Here is a 22,450-nt window from a genome sequence, read left to right on the forward strand (position 1 = left end):
TAATTTAGTGTCATTTGGGTTCATATCGTATGCCAATATTGTTTTTTTTTTTAAATACACTGTTTTCAAATTTTTATAATTGACTTTCATGAATTAAATGGCTGGCTGTTCTTGCAGGTGTTAAAGAGCAAAACTCAAACACAAATGAACCATTGCTTCAGACTGAAGAAAGCTAAACAAGCACATCCAGGTAAGTGTGCCACATTTTGACAGATTGGTAAGTTGGAAACATGCTTTGTATCAAGTAACATACGTTTTTATCATTATGTGCAGTCCCTTCATATATACACTTTCTGGAGATATTACTATCCTTACAATGATGGGGTGTTGATTCGTTCTGGCTCAAATTGTTCAGCATGCATGAAGCTGGCAGAATTTCAATTTATAACTAACATATATGAATTGCAGGATTCATTTTTCTTCTTTCTTTTTCATTTACATTTTACTTGTCTGATTCTTCCTTTTAGTTCAGCATGAGCTTGCTTATCCTAAAAGAAGGGCATCTGGCAAAAGTGATGTTTCTTTCACTCAGACTTCATCTAGTGTAAAGAAAAAAAGCAGACAGATGCCTCAAGGTATGGAACTGTTTCAGTATGTCTTTAGCTGCCAAAATTTCAATGTGTATTGCACCTCATAGACTATGACTTTATGATGTCTATTTAAACAATAATGAACGACCCGCCAACCCATAATGGACGAAAGCTTACTCCATTATGAGTTGACAAAGAATTTATTATTGTTATTTTTTGAAGCATTTTCAATATCAGTGGATTTGCTGCCACTAAAAAATGGAAAATTTCGAGAAAAATCCACAGTGAACAGAACTATTTCGCAGTCACTGGCCTGTGAATCTGAACAATTTAAAATGTCTTTCTGAAAATTGTATTCACAATCTCATATGGCAAACTAAGAAAGAAACTAGTTTTTATCCATCAAATATTCTTGTAATTAAATAATTTACAGTGTGGTGTGGAGTAGCATTGTAGTGGTCGCCCGAGTGAACGGCACACAGTGACTAGTACTTTTGGTGTCCGTCACGACCTTGCACTATGCTATGCTAGACCGCCGCCTATGGACTGACGGAATTGACTGTGCGTAGGAGTGTGTACCATGGGTACATGTACGTTGTCGTATTGTTACCCAATCCAGCAAGTGTTTTCAAACCATTGAGGTGGATTTTATTGGCTACAGTCCTGTAATAGCTATTTTCAAATGCTACGAGAGGCCCATGATTTGATGAATACTTCAAGCCAAACGAATGCGTAGCGAGTGAGTGAACATGGCTGGAAAGCTAGTGGGTGTTAGCCATCCTACAAACAGTGATTTTAATCTTGCTGTATAAATAACAAGTCATTGTTAACGACACAGTCCCCGTCCAAAATTTTGTGATTTGACATATCAATTTGATGCTGATGAAGTCATTGAGATTAGATTGAAACCATTAATAGGAGATGGATTTGTAAAAAAAATATGATTTATTGCTTTTACATGAGAATTGGACAATCATATTGAATCAAATTACAAAAATAATGTTCGTGTTGATGTATCTATTGGTATACTGTTTTTGTACAAAATTTAAACAGAAATATTCATTGCATTCATAGGAAAGTAGGCATGGGTACCATGAAAAACAAAATGGCCGTCATATTTGTTTGAATCACGAAAAAAGTATGACGTGCACATATAACCAAATGTGTATGATCATCATAATACAAATCGACCCAGTCATCTTTGAGAAACAGCCTTGGACATGTGAAAATGACGATTTAGTGCTTTTACATTAAAATTGGGCATCGGCCAGCCATATTGAATTGAATCACAAAAACCATGCTGGTGCAGATGTATCTCTTGGTATACTATCTTTGTACAAACTTTAAACAGAGACATTCATTGCATTCAAGATAAAGTAGCATGGGTACCATGAAAAACAAGATGGCCGCCATATTTGTTCGAATCACGATAAAAAAATGACGTGCAACTACAAACCAATATGTATGATCATCATACCAACTTTGATCCAAATCGGCCCAGTCATCTCCGAGAAACTGCTGCAGACACGTTTAGGTATCAGAAATAGCAAATTTTACATCCAAAATGGCCACAAGTCGGCCATTTTTGCTCCGATAATAAAGTAACTTGACGCGTATATGTAAGATATTATGTCTTCATGTAAAGTTTGAATGAAATCAGTCAATTGGTGTTTGAGATATAGCTCCGGACGTACATACATACGGATGGACGGACGGACGGACGGATGGAACTAACCCAAAATGATAGTCCCCGTTTTCGGACTTCGTTCGAACGGGGACTAAAAAAAGACACCTGACAACAATCTTGTTTCACAAATAAGTGTAGTACTACTATTCATTTTTCTGTACTCACACTCTGTAAACATAGCAGCATCTGCTTGGATGAATCACCCCGGGTTAACCTTAGTTCATTGACACGATTAGGGACATGACAGCGGCATCAGTCGTGGAATCTAAAAGCATGCCTACTAGATGAAATGCTTCAACCGAGCGTGCTTTAACGTAGAGAGCTAACGAGGATGCTTGCAATTTCTCTTCTTAAATAGTTTCTCCTTTATTCGTTTTCGAAAACTACATTGTAATCAAATCCATGGTACAGGGATCAATAATGGGATACATTATTGCGAATAATCTGCTGCATTGACATCATAAAATCCACTGATATTGATAATGCTATAATATAATTAAATATAAGGTTTACTTTAAAATTGCATTACATCATTTATTACATATCCATGTTGATTTGTTTTTGTTATGTTTGACTGACTGGTGGTCATTTACAAAACCATAAAAAATCAACATAAGAAAATGTCATTTAATTTGAAATTACTCATAGGATATTACTTATATACACCTTGTTTTGATTTTGAGTGATGGCAATTTTTCAACTATTATTTCAAACAACTTCTTTTTGAAAATCTAAACAATTTTGCAGCAACAGATTTTGATTTGCGGCTGTCTATTTACCTTGTTACTTTGTAACAGTAGATTTACTTGATATTTTCTTTTTGTGTTAGGTGCAGAATATAAGATATGGAGTGTTGAAGAAAAGATGGCTGTTAAAAATTATTTTTCGCAAGATATTAGACTTCTACACGTGCCTGGAAAGGCTGCTTGCAGTAGTTGTTTACAACAGAATCCAGTTTTGTGCCATAGGTCCTGGAAAAATGTAAAAGATTGTGTTCGTAATTTGATTACGGTACATAAGAGACGGAAGGATAAATGAATTCTGTTATTTTTGCTGCCAGATGTTATATAATAATGTGGTATACATCAAACTGTAAAGAACTGCTAAAGAGCCGCCAGTTCATATTTGCTACCACACCTGATTCTACATCTCACCTCATCAGGTGCTCGGCCATGGTAGTATTAAACTCTTTTTATAGAAAGGGATTCGTTCCAGCAGGATTATGATTTAAGGTATAGATACAGGTTCTTGGGCACTTGGGAGTGAATTTTGTTTTTTTTTTGCTTTTTTTTATCCAAAGTCTTGGCTATAGATTGTTAAAATTTCGCAGTATTGTGAATAGTGGAACATACTCAAAAGACGATTTTAAATTATAGAAAACAGGTACAAACATTCTCTTTTTTGAATGTTTAGCAAGATTAGGCAAGGCTACATACATAAATAATCAAAAAGAAACATGGTGAAAAAAGTAATGACGGGATCTCCATATTATGCACTATATTTAACTTTTTTCAAAACAATAATAGGTTGTTGTCAAAATAGTGTGAGAATTTCAAGACAAACTGACAAAAACTGTGGAAGCTAATTAATTTCCAATCTCTGTGACTAACCAGAAAACACGAACGGAGATAATGCCTGTTTTATGAAAGTGACGTTAATCGTCTACAAAAATGGCTATTGCATCACAACGACATGCCAAAATCCATCATACATCGATGCTTGCTGATGTTCAATCGTCAGATAAAAAATAAAATAAAAATATTTACAATTCAAGCGAAACGGACGTAAAATTGTCTGCAGAGTCAACACCTTGCGCGAAAACTGTCACGGTGTCGTGTTATCATTTCCACTGAGGGAGGGGCACAATGGATCACGTAAAGCTGATGAGATATTCATACAGTTATATAAACATTGCGGATTGAGTCTAAATTTACTTTCCCTCAAACCTTAAAAAAAATACATTGTATGACTCAGTTTTTCGTGATCTCCAGTGAAATGGACCATGCAAAGTTAGACGACCAGTTTGAAATGGGCCGTAATATTTTGCTACACAACGGCTATTTGCAGTTTTTACTACTCAATTGGTCAACTGCCTGTGAGAAAAAATCTAAATGGGAGGGAAAATATTGTAAATCGAGACAGGTTTCATTCAACTAAAGATGAGATGGGTCGATAAAAATTAAACGAACCCTGACCTCTGGAAGTACCTGATTTATAGAGTGCCTTAGTACCAGAGGTTGCAGAGCATACATACAACGTACTTTTCGACATCGCTACAGGTGCATGCTAGCTGACAAGGGGGTTTCCGATTGAGGTAACCAAGATGGCATCACAGAGTGCTTCATTTTTCCGTGGTGCTTAAAAACAGAATCTTGTTGGCAATTTTTCTGTAATTTCCAGGGTATATTTTTATTTTTAATTAACCGAGCATTTTACGAGCATGCCATTGAAAAGTTATCGATACAGCACAGCAATGGTGTTTATCCATTGCATTGCAATGCTATCATCAGGGTGATCTCTACAGCAAAACGAAAAATGTTTACTTTGTATACTTCAGTTTTAAAATACCTTGGGAGAAAAAAAATGTGTGAAAACAAAAATATTTAGTAATATAACAATATGCCAGGCTAGAAGTTGTTGACATGTTGCGAGATAAGGGTGAAACTGTTTACTTATCATTTACAACTGTAAGCAACGTAAACAAACTTCAGGACATTTAATCACATGCCTCGGTTCCCTCTATTTTAAAATCGTTTTTTTGAGTGTTTCAGCATTGACAATGCTCCAAAATTTTAACATTATCTAGCCAAGACTGTCTGGGTAAGAAAAAGCAAAAAAAAAAATAATTCACTCAAAGTGCCCACGAACATGCATCTATACCTTAAGGCCACTTCATTGTTATTGCAATGAATCTCACACTGTCAGATATTGTGGTCAAATCTATGCAAGTTGTTGTAACCTTTGCAGTTGGGTCATACCTTCATTAATTTCATTAATATAGAAACAGTGACAGGTTCTTAAAGCGACAATAGATTTTGAAAATTTTTGTTTAAATATACCTACATAAAGATTACCAAAATACTGTTTTAGACATAATTGCGTGGAGATCGGTCAGCCTTTCAAGCTGGGAACGTATTTGACCCAGGGCCTTCAGTAAGTTATACTGTAATTTTTCATTAAAACTGGAATTCAATAGATGGAGACCATAACGCAACCGTGCCCCCCCCCCCTTATTTCACTGACAATGATTTAATGTACAATGTCCGTTTATGCTATGCTTTCAGTGTCTGCAGGAAATGTTTTATTAAAATGAAAATATCGATAGTTGCAGCTATTGTCATTTTAACTACAGTGGTCACAAAAAATTTATGTCTTTATACTGAACTGAATGTGTGATCAGGTGAAACAAACCTATCTCTGCTACTCAGTAGTATTCTACATGTGCACTTGTCCTACATTCTAAAAAACATGTTACACTGATTGGTCTTATGGTAATCATGTCAATCAAAATCATGCTTTGCTCCAAAAGCCAATAGCAAGTTTGAGATATTCTGTGTACATCATTTGTTACTTAGGATGAATTATAAAAACATAATTGGATTCTAGAAATGTAAATGTTATTGAATTGAGCTCAATCTGAAATAAGTGACTGAATTCATGGTTCCATTAATGGAGTTCCTGTGTTCTTTGTTATGATTAATTAATATTTTCATGTATTTCTACCTCCATATATTTTGTTTTTCATTAAATAAATCCTAAAGCAAGGTGGTCGTTGCGCCATGGCCTGGTTGATAATGGACTTGTACCGATGCACACAATGCGTGTGAAATACATTGTTTACGTGTAATTCAAACACCCGCTGCGCCGACCACCACCCTTTAAGTTTATGGGCATAAGCATTTAGATCATTTACAATGATCATTTTGTGCATTTGATCTTAGGTGTACTTGAGTTCCAAACAGGTTTATTCCTTCCACTACCATAGTTATCTGTGGTCATCCACAACATGGTCTTGTTTAAATTTTGGAGTACCGTATGCTCTATCTCACCTAAATTTGGGATGGAAAATTACCACCTTTTCATGCTGGAAGTTTCAAAATAAGAATAAACATTTTGTTTGATATTGCATTCCAACAGAAACGAAAAAATATACTAAAAATATTTACAAATTTTCTATACATAATGCCACATGTGGCTGAGAAAAAACACAACTATGGAAAACTTCCTGCCTATACTATTAACAAGTACACTTTGATCTCTGCTCATTTCTCATAATGTAAGAAAGGAATATGTATTCCTTCAAACTATTGCAAATAAAGTTGGTTATTAGAAAATAGCGTGATGATATTCTGTGTGAAAGTTGTATCAACCAGATTCCAACCCCATTCCATTTTAGCGAATTCAAAATTTGGAAACAATGCTAGATAAATACTGATACGAGTTCATTGCTCTGAATTACAGTTGCAGTTTATGCAACTATCAGTGTTGTCCCCTACTGGAGATGTACATTGCCATTATGTACAAAAAATGTTAAAAAGAAATGCTTCCCTAATAAAATTGTGCAGAACGAGAGGGGAGCAGCTACCTTCCCTACCCAATTTTCAGCACCACTAAGTTATTGAATGATGTTGTATATACAAAAATATCCACACCTATTTTTATTTATACATTTAATTACTTAACATCCATTGGAATGGATAGATGAAAAGTGACATGACAAAGAAAAAAAAATTAAAAATTTAGGAAGTGTTGCTGTCTAAATTCAAAACAGATTTACAAAAATTAAACTAAAGGTATTCACAGAGATTTATTGCTCAAGCAAATTTGTGAATATTTTGTATACATAAATGGAATGTTTTTGTGCTGGGCATAGACAGGGCAAGGCATCACAAATTGTTTTTCATTTTTTCGATCTGATTTTTGTTACAGAGAAGACATGCCTCGCATTTGCTGGTAACTGAGTGTACGAGTTTCAATTCTCTATAACAATTAAACTGCCATTTGTGAATTGCACTTATATGTGTGAATGCTATGCTATTGTTCATATCAGTTCGAGGACATGTGAAGTGACACTTTGCACATGTGGGAGTGACACCCCCGAGATTTTCCACGTCCTCTGAAAAAAAAATCGCGTCCTCAGAAAGGAGGTCCTCAGTATGATAGTCAAACGCAGGTCCTTGAAGAAATGGTCTGATTGCTAAACTCTACTAACCCATGTATACCTACAATAATATTATATTATGTAATTAAATATCAAGCCTGTAAAGCCTGTGTGTGTGTGTGTGTGTGTGTGTGTGTGTGTGTGTGTGTGTGTGTGTGTGTGTGTGTGTGTGTGTGTGTGTGTGTGTGTGTGTGTGTGTGTGTGTGTGTGTGTGTGTGTGTGTGCGCTCGCATTACTATATGCTTCGAGGACGTTGATAGGTTATTTGACCTGCCTCCGAGGACGTCTCAATGCTAGCGAGGACATTTTCAGGGTCCTCGGATTAAAGTGCTATAGAATGGCTTCAAATGACCTATTAACCACGTGACACCATTCTGAGACACGTCCTCGAAGAACGCGTAAAGTGTGAAAAATTTACACATTTTCGTTGGAGGCCCATTTCAGCCTCGGGCGCCCCCAATTTGACAGATACACACATTTCAAAGATACACGCAATTCAACAGTTATAACGCGTCTCACTGGTTAGTGCGCCACCTTTTAATGGCATATAGCAAAGGTATTACCACAATTCTAGTTTTAAGTGAGATCCGAGGACCCCGGGGGACATGAGAGGCCTCATTGTTGTCCAAAACATGATACACAATGTGTTAAGGTAGCGAGAAGGGTTTGATGACGTTTCTGATTAAAGCATTCTCTGTCTATTATCTCATTCAGAACCGTAATTTAGCTTATATATTTCAAAAGCCTAAGTATAGAGGGACACGTTGGCACAATCTGGAGAGTCAATGTTTACATAATTACTACGTGACTGCAAAAATGGCAAAACTTTTTGTAAAAATGACCAAGTCTGCGATTGCGAGAGTACAATGAGGGAATTTCCGGGTGAAATTTGGGCAAGGCATTGTCTGTAATCAAGTCTATTGAAATGCGTCTTCCATAGTCAAAAGACCTATTCTTCCGATTTCTACGCAGGTTTGTTTTTGGTCCCCTAATTACTCCACACTTGGCACCTTTAACATACTATTATTCTGTGACAAAGCATTTTCCTAAAAAACCCAGAAATATTTCGCACACCATCATTATCTTTTGAATGCTAACTGCGAGTTTGAATGTCCTAGTCCGAAGGCACTTGATTTGGCGGTGGTCCCAATAAGTCGTACTCAATCAAAACTTCAACTCAAGAAAAACGCGAAAAACAGTTTTCGATAATAAAACATTGGAAATTTGCTGCGTTATTATAAATATGCACTAAAATGGCCAAACACATTAACCACTGATATCATAGAACTCATAAAGAGTGTCAGATATAATGAATAATTTCAAGCGTGAAAAATGAAGAAAATTGCTGGCATTTGAGTTCGTACTTCAGGAACGTTCGGGCACGGTTACTAAAAAAGTAACCGTGGTTCGGGTTTTCATTGTTATGCAAACGAACAACGAGGGATAATCCTCTGACAAACATTACTGTCCCACTGTACACGCTGACAGTTTACAAACAAGCTAATCCTTCAAGTGTCTCTGATAAGAAATCTAACAGAACGGGTTTCATGGTGAAAAAAAAAATTGCTGTGTCAGAGTGTGACGCTGAGTGGCAGATTTTGTTTGCCTCGTCTGTCAACGCTTTTTTTTCCTCGCCATTGCGTTAGAAAAAATGGTATTAGTAAAATAGAATATTGACTTGGAAAATAAAACTATTTAAACGAAACTTCCGTTTTCCAATCACTTTTTTGTCTCGCTTTTGCTACCGCTTGCTGAATTCGACCGAACAATTTCCGCTTTTTTTCGACCGCGCAATTCCCGAAATATCATTCGGACTAACAAAAAAATTCCGAGGTTCACATTGCCTTATCATTGTTTTTCTGTTTTCTATATATGTTGAACAGCTGACACAAGTTCAAATACTTTTTGTTTTAACTATATATAATTATATGCACGCAACCTGACCCTTTGACCTAGATTTGGCTTGGACTGAATATTTTATTTTAAACAATATTCTGACGTGAAATACAAAATGTATTTCGACACAAGTACGACATGGTTGTCTGGGTTTTCTTTCCTGATTATTGAGTCTTCGCAATGTGTTTTGTATAAGTATTGTTGTTTTCCTCCGAGGCGAAGACAAGCTGAAAGACCATGAAGCTAAATGGCAGTTCCATTCTGAGTGAAAGAAAATATTTTCTAAGCCTAAAATAAAACCTAATATTACACCTCTTTGTGTATTTGTTAATATTTATTAGTATTTGTTTGGAATATCGTTGGTTTCTTCATACTGAGTTTAGGACGGGCGTCGATCAACACAATGCTGACAATGGACGTTAGATAAACACGCACTGTTTACGATAGGAAGCTTACACCTGTTATATCAGAATCCTTAACAGGATGTTTACCCGAATATTGTGCAAATTTGGACAAATTATATATTTATAACTCACTCAAAAATACGATACACTTGTCTGGAAGTGGTGAATTTTGAGATACAAATATGGCATTAAATCCATCGAATTTAGGGAAACCATGTTCGATCATGGTGTATATAAATTTTGAATTTTGAGATAATTCACTGGAACGATGCCTGATAATGTATTTAAACGATGTCGGGCCGGTTGTACATGAATCCAAATTAAATATACAAAAATGGACCAAGCAGTCCCTCAAGCTGGAAGACTTGAACTATCACTGAAACTTAGGGATACAATTTCATTGACGCCAAGTAACATAGTTTCAGGCCTGGCCAGTATTTTGTCGTAAATTAGATCAAGACTGTAGAACTTTATTCTGAAGACTACATATATATATATATATTTGGCATGAATGGAATACAGTTTCTTCACGTGCATCGGCCAGGGATCAATCGCTGCGAACACGACCAAGTACATACTTGTGTATTTGTCTGCTGTCCAAGACAAGTCATTTTACAAGGACAATCACGAGGCGTGTTTCTACGGGAAAGGTGACTCAAAACGCTGACGAGATTGATTAAAATGAATTGTAATGAAAGTATAATATGTTTCCCCACCATGGGTGGCTAGGCCGCGGGTACACGGTGTCATGCGACACCTGCTCACGAATTATGCCGGCTATTTGCTACCCAGTTTAGTTTTCCAGCAACCTTTCCCAAACTGAGGGACAGCTGCTACAAAATAGGCAAAATATTAAAAGATAAAATTGCATGTCATGTTTGAAATGTGCATTGATATATAACATGTTACACTCAGTGGGTGTGCTACAGATTCCGATCAATATTACAATATATTTTATTTTCTATATTCAGATTCATAGATTCAAATATAGCCAATCACGTTATCTCACTGCGCGAAGCGGTGAATAAACTGAAATTACAGTAACAAAACTCCCAACACAGCCGCCATGGCACAAATAACCTTTAAATCCACCAGGCTATAATGTGACTGATATTTGTTTAAATGGATAACTCTATTGAACATGGTCGAGAATAAAAAGGTCTGTCTGATCACTGTGGTCTGATGCACTGCGTGTTTTATAATAATTTAGACACGTAAAAAGCAACGTGTGCAATTTGAATAGGATTAATTGGTTTTGTCTTAATTAGTTATTTTGTAATATATTTGCCGTATTTTAAGAACATCCGCTCAACTGCTGAAGCAGGCGATGTAGTGCCGTGGTCGTTGATAATGTTTAACTGAAGTGTAGCCGAGTTCTTTCCTTTTTTGTTCTTTCTTTTGAATATTAGAATTGGGCACGTAACAACTCTATCTTATTCATCAATTTTTTATCCCGTTGAACATGCCGTTTTATAACTACAAATATTTCGATTTTGATAGTAGGCATAATCTCTGCTGCCGACTGTCATTACATTTGTTAGAAAGTATTAGAACATGTAACCACAGTGTGTACTCAAAAAGCATCGAAAATCAAAAATGCTATTGACATGTCAGACAGTCCGCTAATAATAACCTATACTTAAAGTTCAAATTGTTGAGCCCCATGAATTGTATGCTAGTACTCCGAATGGGATATCACTGTACGCAAGGTAGTAGGACATGTGTGAAGCTAAATAACACATTGTAATAAACAGAACAAAATCCCGATATTGAATTTTGTTTTGTTCTAATAACTCATGTGCGCATTCACATTGTGATTTATTTTGGTTTGAACAATACGAAGTGCGATGTCTGCCCATACTGGGAGTACACGTTAGATAAAAACAGATCTATTCTAAAAACACTCAATAATAGACAACCCTGCAAAAAATTTAGAATCAAGTGCGACAATATCAAAATATGTCGTATTAATAAACGTCTTAACAACTTAAACTTAAAAATACTCGAAAATATAATGTATGTCCATTGAACAATTTAACAAAAATAATCTTGCAAATTTTTGACAACTTGAACATGCATTATTTCACACGAAAATAAACAATCACGCTGATATTTTGATAGTGATTTCAGAGTTTTCCTTGCCAAGAATCTTTTTTACAGTATTGACCTTTATGATGCGCTGTGTTAGTTACTTTATAGAAACGTTTTTGTGTGAAAGAATTCTGCCCACACTGTCGGAAATAGGACCAAGGTTAACGGTGCTATATGCCTATCAAGACTACTTTAGTAAATGCCGTATAAATATCCACTGCAATTGATTTCATGAAGAAACATAAACCTCGTTGAAACAGTTTGTACTTTTTTATCGTACATGATTTGTCGAACTGTCAAACGCCATATGCTTTTCCAAGACCAATTTAAGGAATAATAAATGTGGCTGTCTCTACCACCACCGCCACCACAAACAACGCCAAAATCATAAAATCGATAAAGACTAAAATTGCATGGAGTATGTTGCATGAGCGAAGTTGTTTTACTTATATATTTTATTAAGTATAGACATTAACTTATTTTCTCTTGCATCGTCTGTAGGATTTGTCATTTGGTGAAGCTTCGTACACATGCGTCAAAGATTCTTTTTCGGCGGATATCAGTATTTTGCTATCAGTTAATACGTGATAGTTAATTCAATTTTGGGGAAGCAGAGTATATGTTATGTAACAGGCACGGTTACAATCGTATTAGTATTTATAAATATCGCTATGTCGGTGTTTCCCGTAAACAAACATGTTTAATCCAAATAACTGGGACATAAATTCAATGTGATCAGGAAAAATGAAAACAGAGGTATAAACAAGAGTACCAATGCACAAGTTTTAATGAGCATACATTTAGAAATATCTAACACGGATACTCTATACTATTTGAGTACGTTTTTTTCAGTTACTTGGCAAGTAATTCTCAACCTAAATCAGGTCATATAGCAAAATATGTATGAATCATACACTTGCAATTAGTTCATAGACGGTTTTGATAATACACAAAAAAGAAACGTCCTCGGAGACAGGTTCTAAAAAACAGTTCTCAGATCATATAGCAAAATAAGTATGAATCATACACTTGCAATGAATTTGTACACGGTTTTTATAATACATAGAAAAGAAACGTCCTCGGAGACAGGTTCTAGAAACAGTCCTCGGATCATATAGCAAAATAAGTATGAATCATACACTTGCAATTAATTTGTATACCGTTTTTATAATACATAGAAAAGAAACGTCCTCGGAGACAGGTTCTAGAAACAGTTCTCGGATCATATAGCAAAATAAGTATGAATCATACACTTGCAATTAATTTGTATACGGTTTTTATAATACATAGAAAAGAAACGTCCTCGGAGACAGGTTCTAGAAACAGTCCTCGGATCATATAGCAAAATAAGTATGAATCATACACTTGCAATTAATTTGTATACGGTTTTTATAATACACAGAAAAGAAACGTCCTCGGAGACAGGTTCTAGGAACAGTCCTCGGATCATATAGCAAAATAAGTATGAATCATACACTTGCAATTAATTTGTAGACGGTTTTTATAACATATAAAAAAGAAACGTCCTCGGAGACAGGTTCTAGAAACAGTCCTCAGATCATATAGCAAAATAAGTATGAATCATACACTTGCAATTAATTTGTATACGGTTTTTATAATACACAGAAAAGAAACGTCCTCGGAGACAGGTTCTAGAAACAGTCCTCAGATCATATAGCAAAATAAGTATGAATCATACTCTTGCAATTAATTTGTATACGGTTTTTATAATACACAGAAAAGAAACGTCCTCGGAGACAGGTTCTAGAAACAGTCCTCAGATCATATAGCAAAATAAGTATGAATCATACACTTGCAATTAATTTGAACACGGTTTTTATAATACATAGAAAAGAAACGTCCTCGGAGACAGGTTCTAGAAACAGTCCTCGGATCATATAGCAAAATAAGTATGAATCATACACTTGCAATTAATTTGTAGACGGTTTTTATAACATAGAAAAGAAACGTCCTCGGAGACAGGTTCTAGAAACAGTCCTCAGATGATATAGCAAAATAAGTATGAATCATACACTTGCAATTAATTTGAACACGGTTTTTATAATACATAGAAAAGAAACGTCCTCGGAGACAGGTTCTAGAAACAGTCCTCGGATCATATAGCAAAATAAGTATGAATCATACACTTGCAATTAATTTGTATACGGTTTTTATCATACACAGAAAAGAAACGTCCTCGGAGACAGGTTCTAGAAACAGTCCTCAGATCATATAGCAAAATAAGTATGAATCATACTCTTGCAATTAATTTGTATACGGTTTTTATAATACACAGAAAAGAAACGTCCTTGGAGACAGGTTCTAGAAACAGTCCTCGGATCATATAGCAAAATTAATTTGTATACGGTTTTTATAATACACAGAAAAGAAACGTCCTAGGAGACAGGTTCTAGAAACAGTCCTCAGATCATATAGCAAAATAAGTATGAACCATACACTTGCAATTAATTTGTATAGGGTTTTGATAATACATAGAAAAGAAACGTCCTCGGAGACAGGTTCTAGAAACAGTCCTCAGATCATATAGCAAAATAAGTAAGAATCATACACTTGCAATATATTTGTATACGGTTTTTATAATACACAAAAAAGAAAACGTCCTCGGAGACAGGTTCCAAAACAGTCCTCAGATCATATAGCAAAATGAGTATGAATCATGTATTTTAAATTAGTTTCGATAATAATACACAGGAAAGAAACGTTCTTGAAAACTGGGTCAGACCCTCCTAGGGACATTTTCTGGCCATAAGTAATTTGGAGCTACTCCATTTAGTCAGTTATTAAAAATGCGATATCTTATTTCGCCTTCCTCAAGGACTGGACGTTTGTTCATTTACCTGTCAAAACTAAAATCTTTCTTTGTGAATGAAGTATTTCTAATGAGTACATTGGCATCATGGTATTGTATTACCATACTTCACATTTGTTTAGTTTGTACTGTGTCTGAATGTGGCGCTGTCTGAACGCGTTTTTTAGTAAACATGTTACAAAAGTATGTCGTGCGTCCAACTTTCATGAATTCGGCTGTAAGACGTAGCACTCACGTTAAATGCAAAGAATTGCGCAAGCGAGGACTTTAATGTTTTCCGAGGAATTATTTTTTTTGCGGGTAAAATGGTGCTCAGACCGCGAAAGCGAGAATATTGGGGAACACATGGTTCTAGTACTTGTCTTTCAATGTAAAATGGAAAACGTTTGTGAAAGCGAAGAAATGTTACTACTCGCGTGGACGTGCGCATAATATGGGCATGGAGAAAAGGCCAACAAGTTAAGCATGGCGGGCACTCGAAGCACACGACGGTCACATCGACTGCTCTCTTCTAAAGAAGATCAAATAAAAGTGGCAGAACATTATATAGCCAAACAAACTGACCAGCCAGGATTTTATGAGACGATTGTGCTATGGAAAGGTATGACGTTCCACTGTTCACTTTACTGTTTCTATTTGTTGTCTGTCTTCAGCGACAATGTGCTAAATGCTGGGACCAAGCGCGTAGGTGTTACCATATCGAATACTAGTAATCTAAACAGAACACTTTTATAGTAGAATGCACTTACTGTAAAATAATTTCAAACTGAGTGACAATATTTTTTTTATCTAATTATTTTTTTATTTTGTACGCGTTCTCGTTGTTTTGTTTTTGTATTTCGGCAGTACGCATTAATATCTGGCGGCAATGAAAGTGCATGCTAAAAAAAAAATAACTGTGATTTATTGTTTAGACACAAAAATGAGATTAGCCGTAAGAACACTGATATTACACCAGTTTCCAAATACAAAATTCTATAATAAAACTTAGGGAGTCTTTGGTCTTAAGAGCTTAGGGGGTCCCAATAAAAATGGCAGTTTTGTTCTGATCGGCCGTGAATTTTTGATATGCTGTGAATGGAGTTATTCAGGAAGGTAATAATGTAAAGAATTAACAAATTTGTTGTGCTCAGTTCGGCGCGATTAATAATATGCAATCAATTTCCTGTCAGTTGACAACACATTATATTCTAAACCAAAGACTGACAGCACGTTTTTCGAAGACACTGTGCCGTTCAAACCATGGCAGTGGAATCGAAATTTACTTCAGTCTGCGTTAGATTTGTGCATTCAGATCTCAGTATATTGAAAAAGACGTTTGTTTATAGTTTTTAGCGATAATCAGCAAGTATTTCAGCTGTTCGTTGTACGATTCTTTGATGTCCCTCAGATGAGAATATATTTAATCTGACTGTTTGCCGTTTACCACGGTGCTCAATGTCCTAAATAACTGAACGGCCACATCACTGCTTCATGTTAACTTGTATTTCGAAATATATCCAAGTCACAAGTGTAATGACTAGTTTATCATTTATGGTTTATTTTATTCCAGGTAGAGGTGTTTTTGCTGGAAAGCAATTCAAGAAAAGAGATTTCTTATTGCAATACGATGGTGAACTTATTAGTGGGTCGGAGGGAGAGATTCGTGAAGAGTCTTCTGATGGCAGTGTATTCCGTTACTTTTTTTAAATTCAAGGATAAGACATATTGGTTAGTGTCCACATCTTTACAATCTTTTCATATGAAACTCATTTAAACTGCATTTAATATTAGCCTATCCCATAGTACTGTGTACATGTCTGTGTTGTGACTACTATGTGACCCTGTACCACAGCCACAGAAATTATTCAAACTCAAACACAACACATGTGGTGTTTTTTTTAATTCATACCTACTATCACCAATAAATTACATGAACAAATAAGGCCAGTAACCCCATCTACCAATATTTGTAACAAATATCAAATTCTTATTTTATGTAATAGTAAAGCTTTAACAACTTTGCCATGTTAGCCACAAAGAATATTTCTTCATTTATTTCTTTTAATGTAGTGGATGACCATATATGACTGTATGCAATTTACTATTATCAATAACTTGGGATTGCTGGTCATTCTTAAGTCTGTATCAAATGAATGATTGTGACAGTAAAAATAATCTTTTAACTCTTAGTCCATAAAAAAAATCTACCTTGCTATATATTTTTCAAAAGCTATATTTTGCCAATGTTGCAGTATCGATTCTACTAATGAACCTGGTAATGGACCTAAATATGGGCGGCTAGTAAACCATGAAAGAAAATTTCCAAATGCAAGAATGAAAAGGACAGCCATACCTGGCACTATTTGCTGTAAAAGACATTGACGTCAATGAGGAAATATTATATGATTATGGACCAGTCAAATTACCATGGGAGCATAAGGTAAGATAATGCTTATTTTCATAATAATGTTATAACAGCATATGCCTTATAAATATATTTATATACAATTTCCAGTTGAGAAGTTGGTGAAAGTCTGAAATAGGTAATATTTGTTCACATCATTCCTTTAACTGATTCCATTCGAAATTGCACATACACTTGCACATGTACTACCACAAACACAAGTACAGTAGGATTGTCTGGTTTGCAAAGTCCATTGGTGTGATATTTTTTCTTCTGATCGTTGACTTGTCATGATGTGTTCAAGATTTGTATAATTATTCCTGTTTTCCCCATGAAAAAGAATATGGACTGAGTGAAATATTTCTAATTTTCTAAAATACATCCTGACCTTGCTCTCGCTACATGTATTTGTTAATTTTGCATGTGTATGGTATGGCAGTATGTCAGTAGATATATCCAGAAAAATATTTTTAATGGTTTGAAAATGCCTATTGTTTGGAATGTTGTTCGCTATTAGTTTGCCCATACTGAGTTTTGGACAGTCAAAACCGATATCTATCATTCAGCAAGATCAGCTAAAACAGGACAAACCTGGACTAAAATTCCTGGGAATAATGTACAACAATGTGACGACTGAGAACCATAATTATTTAGGTACTATTTATTATATATATATTCTGATTTTTCATTGCTAAACCAAAAAAAAATTTAAGTTGTCTTGGTGAAACAGTCATTAAAATCAATGTATTGGTTCATTTCAACTATGCATTTATTACCTTGAAGTGTTGAAAAAAAAAATCCAATAGCAAACCCGGAAAATTTATGAATTTCCCTACTTCAGTGCTAAAAATGGTTGAGCATGTGGGTGTGGTACACTGGCAAATGGCTGTGGATAATACAACCGAACATGATTCTGTCATTCGAGTCGTGTTTCAATAAGCTGACTTCAATTTCCATGATATAAAATATTACATTTAATTTGCTAAAATCATAACAAAGATCTGAGTATTCAAATCATATAACAAGAGGTCACAGTTCAAGTTGCATTTATGAATGAACAATGTGCCATACGATTTGAAGCATTAATTAATTAATTAGCTACATTTGATCCAAATATGAGTTTTCATTGGCCAGAGAAGTCAATTGTTAATGCCCGTTTACCCATGAGAGAGACCCCCCCCCCCAATCTTTAACATATTTTTAGCAAACAAGTTTTTTGGGCCACCATTCACTGAGCATGTACCTTTAATCCCTTTACAGTATTCAAAAAGAAACATGGATACAACTGATGCACAAAGGATAATCAGTATATCAGTTGAAAAAATTGCTTCAGATAGAAATCGGCTCTCATTCAGAAAACTGCGTATTGCCCCAAATATTCAAAAGATCCTGCTAGTATCTAATGTCATCAGCAAAGCTAAACTGGTTTTTTCAAGACAAATGATTATTGGGTTACAACAACAGCCCAGTTTGGAATTGGGATATCATGATTGCAAGCTAGAAACTATGTCAATATACAAGACTGAAGTGAATGTTACTGATAAGACACAGGAGTTGTTAAATCGTCATTCTAAGATCACAAAGTTGAGAAGTTGTATTCAGAAAGGGAGTATTAGGTCATGAATGGCAAAATTCTCCCCAGAGATGGTAATGGGACAAACATTTCAGTTTTTTTTTTAATTTACAACATGCTGTAATTTGGAGTGTATTTTAGTCCCCGTTCTAACGAAGTCCGTGCGTTCGTCCAGAGTCGTATCTCAGAATCCCTTGGACCGATTCCGTTCATTCTTTGCATGTGCCTAGTACTTTATGTGGCACATATGCACATGCAGTGGTTTAGTGATTCGATTCAAAATGGCCGACTGGCAGCCATCTTGTTTTTTGAAAATGTTGTATTTTTGACATGCTTTGTCAGTTTTCATTCAAATTTAGTACATAGATCATACATGTTAGGATACATGTCCCTGACCGTCTGTGAGTTCCTGAGTCTGTCCGTTCGTCCGTCCGTCCGTGCGTCAGTCAGTCTGTCCTGAGTCATATTTCAGAATCCTGTAGACCGATTCTGTTCATTCTTTGCATGTGCCTTGTGCCTTATGTGGGAGATACGCACATGCAGTGGTTTAGCGATTCGATTCAAAATGGCCAACTGGCAGCCATCTTGTTTTTTGAAAATGTTGTATTTTTGATATGCTTTGTCAGTTGCCATTCAAACTTGGTACATAGATTATACATGTTAGGTTACATGTCCATGCCGATTTTTTTCGTAATTGGATCTAAGATGGTCGGTATCTTTTTTTTTTTTTTATGCGGTATCTTGGACGTGCTCTGTCAGTTTTCATTCAAATTTGGCACATACATGTACTTTATACATGTTAGGATGCATGTCCATGACAATTTGTTTCAAAATCTGATTGACAGCCATCTGACTTTTTGGCCTTACTACTATTGATATTTCCACAATTTATGTACTATTTTCATTCATATTTGGCACATACATCATACATATCAGTGTGTTTCATAATCAGATCAAAGATGGCCGAATAATGGCTGTTTTTATTTTTGGCCATATTACTACTACACAGAACACGTGTTTTGATGTACCGTACTCGACCGGGTTAGCGCCCAGAGGCCTCAACTCAGAAAATCACGATTTTGTAGGGGTGGGCGCTTACCCGAGCACCCCCCTCGAAAAAGAGTGCAAATGAAAATTTTGATTCATCAAGTGACAGATTACGTCTTTGAGGGAAAATCAAATTACTAAATTAATTTGCGTCGTCATTGATTTTCACAATGAAGAAACAGAAATGATCACAAAAAATATGCACATTTTATTACAATATTAATTACGTACCACCATAATTTACGGAATTAAAAACATTTGAGTCTTTTGGAACACAGTCGAAGTCAAAATTGTCATATTATTTCCACTGACGAAGTTGTTGGATCGTACGCAAACTCTCGATGAAAATCACTTTCCGCCATGATGCAATTGCAGATTTGACCTACAGCAGCGTCGTTTGACCTAATGGGTCAAAGTTGGTTATTAACTAATCAGAATGCTGTGTTGTACTGACGCAAATTCCCGAAGACTTTCCGGTAACGCAATGCGGAAGTGAATAATCGATGTCGAAGTACGATCTGTTGGAATTGATTTCAGCGAATAAACGACATGGTTTTTCCAAAAAACTAGTAACTAGCCATTTTTGAGAATTAGACTGAATATGGCATGAAATATGTATCGCATTTTACTTGTATTAACAGGTCATTGTCGAAGCGTAGTTTACGCACGGTTACCGTGTTCTACGCATCCACAACATGTTCACAGCGGTCGATGTCCACGCTGTATCATATAAAAACGATTACCAAGATTCGTTACGCAAGACCAAGTTTTAAATTAGTTGCATTTTGAAGGGGTGGGCGCTTTGCCGAATGTGACCCCAAATATAAAAATTGCGCAAAAGTGGGGGGTGGGCGCTTGCTCGGGCATAGGCGCTAATGCGGTCGAGTACGGTAAATAGACAATCTGTTGTATACGCCACTTGGAACTCAAGTTTCAAGGACACGCTCGCGACAACCCCTCTGCTTTAATATGATGAGCACAAAAAGAACTTTCAAAAATTTAATGGGGACTGTGTCATTTTCAATGACTTGTAAACAATGTACCGGTAGTAGGGCTTGTAGGGCTTTTGAAATATGTTATAGAAAAGCTGACCTAATTTTATCCCACGTGTCCATTAGTAAATTTTCGCAGCTGGTTAAGTATTCAAAACAAGAAAAATTTTTGCATTATGCCTGTCACCTTTTTTGGGGAGAACAATGCCATTCCGGTTCCAGACCTTGGTCATGTATGGATAGATCTTGTGTGAACTTAATACATACATGTACATTGAACGTTTGCAAGTAATTTTGTTTCTCAGACTGGATTCAAAATGGCTGACTGGTGGTCATTTTGTTGTTAGTTTTGAATGTGGGGTGGGGGTTGGGGGAATTTTGTTGTAATGAATGTGGTTTCAGAGCTGTATCTGACATTAATTGACCAGGATGGATCTGATTCAGAATGGTGGAATGCTGTTATAAAGTATGCCTCTGACATATATTGATTGATGGCAATCAAACTACTATTCCTATGTCATTTCTTTCATGCTCTGATTCAAAGTGGCTGACTAATTTCAGTTATGTTTACTGTTAAAATAAGGATGACTCTTGTCATATCATGAAATGACTTGTTTTGGTAAAAAATTGTTTACTGGTAGCCATTTTTTATGAATTCTTTACCAGATCGCTGACATGCTTGAATATGCTTCAAACATCACATAAGCATCAAACTTAATGTTGTACATTTCCATATATATGGAACTGAATCTCGCTCATACATGAACAGATTTTGTTTACTACATGGTATATGCATTTTTCACATATAATGGTATTTAAAACATTATGTTGAAAAAGTAACGTGAAATAGCTGTGCTATTTCCAATGACTTGATTTTCTTGTATGCTGTTGAGTGAGATTAAATATAAATATTTATTGCTCTAAAATCTTTGTCTTCTTCTATTTGTATTGCTTTTGTAGATATTAAACTTGCAACAAACACATGGCATACCAGCATGTACCAGGGTGTCACGTATTACCAGAACGCACATCATCTGATGAAATCAGTTGTCTGTTAGCCAAGTCTCAAGTACCAGGGTGCGACATATTACCAGACCACACGTCACCAGATGGAATCAGTTGTCAGTTAGCCAAGTCTCAAGTTCCAGAGTGTGACGTATTACCAGACTGCACATCACAGGACGGAATCAGTTGTCAGTTAAGCAAGTCTCAAGTACCAGGGTGTGACATATTACCAGACCACACATCACCGGATGGAATCAGTTGTCAGGTAGCCAAGTCTCAGGTACTTGGGTCTGACACAATACCAGACCGCACATCACCGGATGGAATCAGTTGTCAGTTAGCCAAGTCTCATGTACCAGGGTGTGACATATTACCAGACCGCACATTAACGGATGAAATCAGTTGTCAGGTAGCCAAGCCTCAAATACCAAGGTGTGACATATTACCAGACTGCACATCACAGGACGGAATCAGTTGTCAGTTAGCCAAGTCTCAAGTACCAGGGTGTGACATATTACCAGACCACACATCACCTGATGGAATCAGTTGTCAGTTAACCAAGCCTCAAGTACCAAGGTGTGACATATTACCAGACTGCACGTCACAGGACGGAATCAGTTGTCAGTTAGCCAATTCTCAAGTATCAGGGTGTGACATATTACCAGACCACACATCACCAGATGGAATCAGTTGTCAGTTAGCCAAGTCTCATGTACCAGGGTGTGAGATATTATCAGACCACACATCACCGGATGGAATCAGTTGTCAGTTAGCCAAGTCTCAAGTACTAGGGTGTGACATATTACCAGATCGCACATCACCGGATGGAATCAGTTGTCAGTTAAGCA

General features: G+C 36.0%; 2 protein-coding genes across 2 annotated transcripts; both read left to right on the forward strand.

Annotated features, from left to right (window-relative positions):
• Window positions 1-110: 110 nt before the first annotated feature.
• On the forward strand, window positions 111-6,551 carry LOC146739168 (uncharacterized). Its single transcript, XM_085503429.1, has 3 exons — window positions 111-190; window positions 468-575; window positions 3,047-6,551. Exons 1-3 carry the CDS (start codon window positions 145-147, stop codon window positions 3,253-3,255), a joined length of 363 nt encoding a protein of 120 aa, XP_085359555.1. The 5' UTR covers window positions 111-144; the 3' UTR covers window positions 3,256-6,551.
• A 9,055-nt stretch (window positions 6,552-15,606) lies between these two features.
• Window positions 15,607-21,770, forward strand: LOC146739169 (uncharacterized). Its single transcript, XM_085503430.1, has 4 exons — window positions 15,607-15,694; window positions 16,152-16,309; window positions 16,834-17,021; window positions 21,558-21,770. The coding sequence occupies exons 1-3, from the start codon at window positions 15,677-15,679 to the stop codon at window positions 16,961-16,963; spliced, it is 306 nt and encodes a 101-aa protein (XP_085359556.1). The 5' UTR covers window positions 15,607-15,676; the 3' UTR covers window positions 16,964-17,021; window positions 21,558-21,770.
• Window positions 21,771-22,450: the final 680 nt, after the last annotated feature.

This window comes from Saccoglossus kowalevskii, chromosome 9 (assembly GCF_978046115.1).
Source record: "Saccoglossus kowalevskii chromosome 9, keSacKowa6.1, whole genome shotgun sequence".
Taxonomy (NCBI): Eukaryota; Metazoa; Hemichordata; class Enteropneusta; family Harrimaniidae; genus Saccoglossus; species Saccoglossus kowalevskii.